Source organism: Chenopodium album, chromosome 6 (genome assembly GCF_948465745.1).
Source record: "Chenopodium album chromosome 6, dcCheAlbu1.1, whole genome shotgun sequence".
Classification (NCBI taxonomy): Eukaryota; Viridiplantae; Streptophyta; class Magnoliopsida; order Caryophyllales; family Amaranthaceae; genus Chenopodium; species Chenopodium album.
This window is the reverse complement of record NC_137839.1, coordinates 3,632,647-3,642,029: the sequence shown is the minus strand read 5'-3', so window position 1 is coordinate 3,642,029 and position 9,383 is coordinate 3,632,647. Positions and strand designations below refer to the sequence as shown.

At 34.8% G+C, this 9,383-nt stretch overlaps 1 protein-coding gene across 1 annotated transcript; it reads right to left on the bottom strand.

Annotated features, from left to right (window-relative positions):
* Positions 1 to 1,698: 1,698 nt before the first annotated feature.
* On the bottom strand, positions 1,699 to 6,847 carry LOC145635617 (putative inactive receptor kinase At2g26730). The gene is made up of 2 exons (XM_081686929.1): positions 5,218 to 6,847; positions 1,699 to 2,789 (listed from the first exon to the last, which is right to left on the bottom strand). Exons 1-2 carry the CDS (start codon positions 6,557 to 6,559, stop codon positions 2,113 to 2,115), a joined length of 2,019 nt encoding a protein of 672 aa, XP_081543055.1. The 5' UTR covers positions 6,560 to 6,847; the 3' UTR covers positions 1,699 to 2,112.
* Between the last annotated feature and the right edge of the window lie 2,536 nt (positions 6,848 to 9,383).

The following is a 9,383-nucleotide window of genomic DNA, read 5'->3' as shown; positions in this document are numbered from 1 at the left end:
AACCCACAGACCCAAAGATCCACAAACCCACGAACCCAAAGATCCACAAACCCACAAACCCAGCAACCGATTTCCTAGCTCGCCACCAGAAGGAAATGCAGTGAACTCGCAAAGGAGTCTGCCGAATTATCGCCGGAAAATTCCTTCGACGTCAAACTCTTAAAGTCGTCGAAAATCGCCCCTAAAATCTGATAAAACTCGCCGAAAATCGCCGCTGAAATCAAGACAGGTTGAAGAAGGAGAGAAAAAAAATAGGGATGAGGGAGAAGATGTAGAAATTTGATGATGGTGATGAGGAGGAAGATGAAGGTGGCTGAAATTCCAAAAGGTGGCTGATTAGATGGAAAGGGGTTGATTTTGGTGAAAATAATTAATTTAGGGCTTGTTTGGCATTGTTTTTTGTTTTCAGTTTTCAGTTTTTTTTTAAAACAAAAAACCAAAAACAGGAAACAAGAAAAAGGTGTTTTCACTTTTCTGTTGTCAGTTTTCAAAATTAGCATGATTTTAATAAATTTGACTAATTTTGGATTCATTATATTACATATATTATACACTTTTAAAATACAAAAAACCAAAAAACTGAAAACCACAACAATGTCAAACGAACCCTTAATTCATGTTAGGGTTTAAGGTAATTAGATAAAATCAGTTTTTTAATTAGGGTGTTTTAAAATAAAAGTAAGGGTAAAATGGTAACTTTACCACTAAAAAGTTACTAAAAAGGGAAAGAAATGGGAAAGTTACAAGTAATTTGGATCACCCTAAAAAGGAAATAGTTGCGAGTAAAGTGGACTGGAGGTAGTATTTATAAAAGTCATCTTGTGTTTTGTACTCTATATCTACGACTCTACAAGTAATATATAAGTACTCCGTACATTTATTAGTTCATATTAAATTTTTAATTTTTACTGGTATCTTTTATAATTAATGCTGTAGGAATATTATACCCAACACATGTCCACTCTGACTATTGACAAGATCAGGTATTTAAGTATCTTCAATTAACTGTGCTTGGGTTTTACTCCATATAAAGTTTGATAAACGCAATTAAATGGCTGCTAGTCCTGCTACCAATTCATAGAAAGAGTGACTATATCAGAGAGTTGTTATATTTAATACAAATAACACCGTAAATTTAGTTATATACTTATATTTATATGGTGCAGCCAAGAGTATTTTGAGTACGACAAACACCCTACATTACATGTAAAAAGGATGCTTGTTCGTGATGGGGTACGAAATAAATTGCGACGAAAATTAGATATAGAATTTATTCTCCACGAAAGAGTTCGTTGGACAACAGCAAAACAGGAAATTGTTAGAATGATGATTGCAATCCTTGGGTCTTAAGTAGCAAAGGTGGAAGACAAGGAAAGCAAAAGTGATGCAAGCAAACACTTTAAAACAAACATAACTACACAAGCATAAAAGTTATGGAGCAAAAATACTTAATTACAAAGCATTAATATTAAATTAAGACCATTATTATATAACACTACTAAGTACTAACTGGCAGATCATAACACAGTACTGAAAAACTTTATAATATAAGATTGTAGCAGTTTAAATAATTAATACAGCATGAACTGTAAAGAACATAGGTATATATAGATCAAAGACAAATATTCTGAGGATAATAGTGCTATTTAATTGAAAAAAGAATTAAATAAACAAAGTTGAAAAATTAACCAAAAAAAAAAAAAAAAAGAGAAAATGATATCCCTCCCAATCAGAGTACATCCACCAACTTATAATAAAATGGTCAAAAGCCAACTTCCAATAAGTTTATGGAATCCCAAACCCCTTTTACCCTTTACATAAAAACAAACCATAAAATCCCACCATTTTCTTGTCTCTCTCAAAAACCATTTCACACATGTAATAGTGACCCCAATCTCTTAGGAGAATTAAAAAAAATTAACCTCTCAAAAATATATTTAATAAAAAAAAAAATTAAAAAAAAACCTAAAATGGTCTGTTTCCCTCAATCTAGCCTCATCTCCACAATTTTCTGCGCGATTTATACACTTAATTACGCGTTGTGCGCAATTTTTGTTGGAATTTCTGTAAAATAATTGATCAATGAGATGAAATTTTGTGCCTTTTATTTGCTCAAGGAGTAACAGAAGAAGGGGGTGTCCGAGACTCCATAGGAGGGGTATGCCCATCAGATCCTTTAGAAGGGTCATCTGAGGACTGTCGGATACCATCATCAGTGTTACTTTCACTGCGGTTCATATCTTCAATCATCCGGAGTGCCTCGGGCATTGAGGGTCGTTGATCAGGCACGGTTGACACACATGCCATTGCTATTTGCAAGAGTTGTACCATTTCCTCTTCAATATTGTGATATCTCATAAGCTCAACATCAAAGACCTCGGCTGTCCATTCTTCACGGACAACTGACTGTACCCACCTAGGAAGGTCAATCCCATCGTCTCCTAATGAAGCTTGGTTTGGGGATTTCCCTGTAAGTAGTTCCAAAAGGAGGACACCAAAGCTGTACACATCGGATTTGTATGTTGGTTTTCGAGTTTCTACAACTTCTGGAGCTCGGTATCCAGCAATGCGATTATTGGTGGAGGAAGTATTGGTGGAGAAGATATTAGAGAGGCCATAATCCGATACAGCAGGGGCATTGTTGGGGTGCAAGAGGACGTTGGATGATTTAATATTACCATGAACGAGGTTGTTTGTTACATGAAGGTAAGCAAGACCTCGAGCAGTGCCAAGGGCTATCTTCATTCGGTTATCCCAGTCTAGTGATGTGCGGCCTGCACCTCTGCTACCTGCATTACACAAAACATCATATAAATAGTCGCTCAAATTAAGCAAAAAAACACATGTACACAAAACAGTTGCCAATTTGTATAATATATGCAAGCAGAACATGTCGTGGAAAACTCCTAGTTAACTCTTATGATTGGAATAAAAGGGCTAAGTTGCAAGATTTTATTTCAAAATTGCTTGGACAGAACCTTCTGTCTAATTCAAAATTCTACTTATGGCCGGTTATCTTAATCAGGCTACTAATGACTAGTAGTAGCAAAGTGTTAAGCTAAAGTGGAAGTACATTATGAAACCTTTTTAATCCACCTTTTTCAAACCCTAATATTCTCCAAGTACAATCATGTCCACCTCTTCTAAATCTCATCTAACACCTCCAAGAAAAGGCAAAAAGGACCTCAGGTTGATGCGAGAGATGGGTTTAGTGGAGTGTTAACCTTTGTAAGTTGCGATATTCTCATTTCTAGCATATGTAAGTTGCACATTAGATTAGTGAGCCCTTTTGATAGATGACAAGCATGTTTGTGACAGGAGGAAGTGGGAGATGAGCGCACAAAAATACTAGAAAAGAACACATAGAATGACATGAAAAGAACATATAGATGAGCCCACCCCTTTCTGCCCTAAACCAGCAATATCCATACCCTTTAAAGTTGAGGTATAAATGCTCACACAATCGCATATTGACAAATCAACTTTCGAATGTGTTATTATATTTGGTGTGTTGAACACAGAATGTAGCAAATAGGCACTAGCTACTTTCCTTTCGATCTTATAGAATTCCCAAAAAAGCAATGCTTCCCTTGGTCCCTCATCAAAACATTTAATGGATGTCCTTGCAACATATTGCCTTTAAAACTAGTTTTCCCAGAAGAATGTTTGATAAATATAAATAAATTTACAGTATGAAATAACCATAAGCAGAATCCAAATCTTCAGTCCTGCTTATGTTCTACATTCGTGTTGATCATATCTATCTATTCATTCTACTATCCAGGTCTCATCACTCGTTCCAATCAAAACAAGCAGCATACAAGTGATACATGAAACGTAGGACTGATAGGTTGTGTTCGGCCATGGCACCTAGACAAGGGATTCCTTACATTCAATTGTAGTGCCACTCCCTCCCTAGGTACTTTAATCTCCATTCTCCAACCAAAAGTGAGACTACCAATAAAACTTTGAGGATTATTAAAATGACAAAACTAATCTTTCGGTTCTCATTAACCAAAAGAAGTACAGCAGCCCCACGTTTCATATCATCAAAAGTGTCACATTATTTACCAAAAAAACAGTTGGCTAAAGTTGGAAATTTTGCCTTGGGAAACTCCCTAATTTTCTCACCTATTTATACCAAAATCTCACTAATCAGCTTTCTCAACAGAAAAAGAGAGCACCCTAGGTTTTTTTTTTCAGGCTTTATGGTCCAAAAAAAAACAGTGAAAAGTCCATATTGCCCTCATACAATGGGATTCACAGAATGTCAGAATCATACAATGGGCAATCATGCTGAACACCTTCACAAAGTTTTTTTTGGGTTTTGATGAAATTTTGTAACATGCAACCCTTTTTTTTTTTTTTTTTTTTTTTTTACTTTTTTCTTTATTTTTTTTCCCTTTTTCTTTTTAATCTTTTTAGGTGAAAAATGTGAGACATTGTTAGAACAGAGTGGCTTAACTCAAATCATTAGAAGTAAAAAAAGAAACCTAAGTCACAAGGACCTTTGTCGGTGCCTAAAATCATGAAAGGGTATGTTACAATCTTGGTCCCAACTTCATATAATGAAATAAAGATTAAATTTTTATCAATATAAATTTTTAATTATTTTTTCTTAAAAAAAAATTTCCTCCTCCCATTGTTGTCCAGCTCAATTCTCTCAAGTACAAGTGTGCTAGAAGCAACCAAAATAAGCAACAAATCTATCACCTTTCATCTATATAATTCAATATCCACCCACCACCAATAATATTCAATTTATCAAATAATCCAAAAAATAAAAAGAATTTCATTCTATTTTATGATGGCCAAGCAAGTAACTGTACCTAATCATTAAAGAAATGGGAAATTTTATCAAATTTTAGTGATTAATTTTCCCTCAAATAATTAATTTAACAATACCTTACTAATTTTCAAACTAGAAATGGTAGCCCCGGTTTATATAAACAAAATTCGTTATCAAGTGGCAGAATCGTAAATAAATAAGTAAAAATGTAGTTAACTTCTAACTGCATGACCCACATTTAACAAAAGTTATTGATTTATTATTTAGTCAAGGTGATAAATTTGTATTTTCTAGTGTATAGTAGTTCTTAAATTCAATTATCCAAAAATAAGAAATTTAACCAAATTAGCAATGTAATTATAATTTGTAATGCAATGTAATAATCTTAATTAAGGTAGACTTAATAATAAAAGAATTAGAATTCATACCGTGCAAGAGAGCAGACAAGCTACCGGCGGCCATGTAATCATACACTAGCAACTTCTCATCTTTAGAGAAGTAGAATGCTCTTAGTGGCACCACATTTTCATGCTTACACTTTCCTAATGCTTCCATTTGTGTCTCGAATTCCTTCTTTCCGGCCACCACATCTTTCAGCCTCTTTACGACAACCGTCGTCCCTTCTTCCAGCACCGCCTTATAGCTCGTCCCGACACTGCCTTTTCCGAGAACCTCAGCAGACGCCCGCAGCAGATCCTCGAGATCGAAGCTGTAGGCGCCGCCGTTGACGAACACTAGCCTGTTTCTCTCCCCTCCCTCGGGGCCGGTGCCGCTGGTGAGGTCGTCCTTGGAGGACGACGTCCCAGCTTCCCCGGCCCCGCCTCCTCCAAGCCCCACCGCCCTGGACCCCGCGACTCCCGCGGCGGGCCCTTTTAGGGCAGCAGCCTTGGAGGACCCACTCTTCCTCCTCCTCAAACAACAGAAAACAAGACACAACAATAGTAACAGAAAAGCTACTGCAGCTGCCACTGCAATACCAATTATTGCTCCCTTTGACAACTTCTTCTTACCACCAACTTCCGCAGGAGTTGACGGCACCACCGCTTCCGGCGACGGTGACGGCGACGGGAAGAACGACGAGTTACACGGCTGAAGTGGGCCACCACAAAGCTGTAAATTCCCGGAAAACGAAGCTTCTGGAAACTTCGAGAGACTCTTTGGAATAGACCCATTTAAATTATTGTTCGAAACATTGAAATCGATCAATTTAGCATTAATGCTCGGAATTTGACCAGAAAAATTGTTATTCTCCAAAAACAACCCATTTAAGGAAGTAAGATTGTTGATAGAAAATGGGATTGAACCGGAGAAATTATTGCTAGACAAGTCAAGACGAGTCAACCGATTCAACTGAGTCAAACTCGCCGGAAACTCGCCGGAAAATTGATTTCTTCCGACATAAAGCGCGCGAAGAAAAGTAAGGTTAGAGAAATCGGAGGGAAGATTTCCGGTAAGACGATTATTGTGAATGCTGAGAACACGAAGCTCAGACAACCGTCCGATGGTGTTCTCGGGAATTGGACCCACTAATCCAGCGGCCGGAAGACGGAGCGAGTGAACATGGGTCTTAGCCGGATTACACTGAACACCAACCCAGTTACAGACTGAGTCAGACGAGTTCCAATCAACCCGCGAGGCGTGAGGTACTTTAGAGAAGAATGCTTGGAGAGCTTGCTTGTCCTGGGTCGGCTCGGAATCGGATCGATCAATCGAGAAGATTAACAGTAATACTGGTAGTATCAGCATTGGAGACAAGCTCAGCCTCATCATCTTGGTGGGATTTGAGGAGAGGAGGGAGAGAAATGGTTGTAAAATGGTTGGTTTTCAGGTGATTGATTGTTTGGGTTTGCTCCGATGAAGAACAGAACACAAACCCATGTGAGAGAAAATGAGTGAAAAGTGAGGAGAGAGAAAGTAAAAGAAGAGTGTATCACGAGAAGAATAAAGGATTAAGGTCCATTTTTCTGCTTTGCTGGTTATCAACTGAGGTTATAGTGGTGTTCTCAAATGTGTTTTTGGTTTATTAAATTAGGTTTCTAAATTTTCAAAATAAGAAACTTCACACAATTATTGGATACTAGTATTACCTACTTGTATAGTTGTATGTATATTTTATTGTACTTTTTTCATCTTGCCTAGTGGTGGCGCGTTTAGTTTAGACTTTAGACTTTGGAGAGGGTGGAGTTTTACACTTTCGATACGGACGCCTGTGAGATGAGATGGGACGAATTTATTTTAGTGGTATATAAGGGCTTGTTCTAATAGACTGAAATCAGCTGAACTAAAATGAAATGAATATTTTATAAGATAAGGAAATTAGGAGCTGAAAATCAACAAAACTGAAAATAAACGTATGAGAAGAGACCCTAAGTCAAATAATGTTCTCCCTTCGTCTTTTTTATAGTTTTGTTTTAACTATGTGTGTTTAGTTGTTTACCTATACATACCTTAAATATAGACACAATTATCAAGTTACTCGTATGTTACATTGACTAACAAAATCAACTGTTACAATTAAAAGAGAACGGGATAAGGTGCAATCCCTATAATCTTGATCAAAATTTGAATCACATTTAGGGTCTGTTCTCTTCCGTTGAAATTCAATTCAGTTCAGTTCAGTTCATTTCAGTTCAGCTCAGTTCAGTTCAGTTCAGTTCAGCTCTTAATTTACGTCTAATGATATTGCTAATGATATAAAGCCAAATTTTATTCTTTTAAGCTCTTATTACAACGACGACGACAACAACAACACCAACAACAACAACAACAACAACAACAACAACAATAATAATAATAAATAATAATAATAATAATCAATAAATAATAATAATAATAATAATATTATTATTATTAATAATTATTAATTATTAATTATTATTATTATTATTATTATATATACACATACGTATAGTAATAAATAATCAATAAATAATCAAAGATCACTAATCCGTAGTTAAAAATCACTAATTAATAAGTTCAGTTCAGTTCAGCTCAGTTCAGTTCAGTTCAGTCAATCGAAACAGGCCCTTAGTAGTAGTATACGAAAAACAGTGAATTTCAGATTTCTTGATCAAAAATTTGAATAAGTTGTACTACTATAATATTAAAAACAGAGTATGTTTGGTGGAAAATAATTGTGGCGCGTGGAAAGAGAAGGCTGACAGAAGTGAGAACTTTAGAGAGACGCAAAAGTACTGGCAAGACAGTAGGCAGTGGTCGGGTAAACGGGTTAACGGGTCAAAGGTTTTGTAATTTGTAAGGAACCCATTAATATAATCCGTATTGTTGTTACTAATCATCATTATAATATGCGTGTTTTGTGTGTATTCTCAAAGGAAGGTTAGAAAATTAGCAATTTGGTGAGAATTTTCGTGTTATGTTCTTTGTTAAAATTAAGTATTTACTTTTCTTTCACTTCACAATTTCACATGACTATTTGGTGATGAGAATTATGAATTTCGTCTCTATTATTGGCTGACTAATCTATTTTGTGTTTTGTCCAATCATTAATTATTTTTACTACATGATTTATTTACATATATATAATTGGTTAGTTGATACATAGTGTTACATATTTACTTTCGGTATAATATTCTTTTCACTTGCATAGTTGCATTATAAAGAGTAATAATTTTATAGCATATGCTTTAAGCATACGATTAAAATAGGTAAATGACCTAATTTATCAAAAGAAATGTTACACGACTACTTATATTATGTGTATAAATTATTTTGATTTAATTTAGTGATTTATTTATCTTCTTTATCCACTTCCGATCCTCAAATTACATGTCATGGGACCGTGTAAGCTCAATCTTTTTATCTATGTGATGCATGAATTTTACAACTCATCAAAGTTGTTTTGATTTGGTGTAATCAACTATACATGTAAGAAATATTAAAACACCAAGATTGGAGCATAACATAATTATTTTATAGAGTGATGTAAACAAGATTTAATATCAAGTAATAGTTATAGCATTCTAGGTTTATTACTAATGGATACCACTTTATTTGTTTACTTCATAAATTTTGTTAATTTTGTGTTTTTTTTTTTCCATGGGTACATTGTAATAATATCAATGATACTTTGGGATATGAGGATATCATATTATCCCAACTTTGCATGATATCCCAAAGTACATCATAACTAAAAATACATATTTAGGTATTTATAGATATTTCAATTATATTTACAATAATTTGGCCATAGTATAATTTTTTTGGGGGGAGCTGATTATTTGGAAAGTATCCCAAAATATGAGAAGAAAAAAAAGTTTATAGTTGTATATGTATATTTCAAAGTATCTCAAATATATACTTTGTATATCTTAAATGTAGATATGATATGATATACAAGTATAGTTAAATTTGGAAATTATCATACTGAGTATTTGGGATAACTTCTACGGAGTAGTAATAATTGTGATCGATATCGATCTATGTATCCAAAAATGTACTTGTAATTATGATCTGTAAATGAACAATAAGTTTTGTATAAGACGGATTAACGTTAATTTTATTGTAATACGATTAATATGAGGGTACTTTTTATAATTTTTATGGTAACTTTAATCCCCTTACCTTAAGGGAA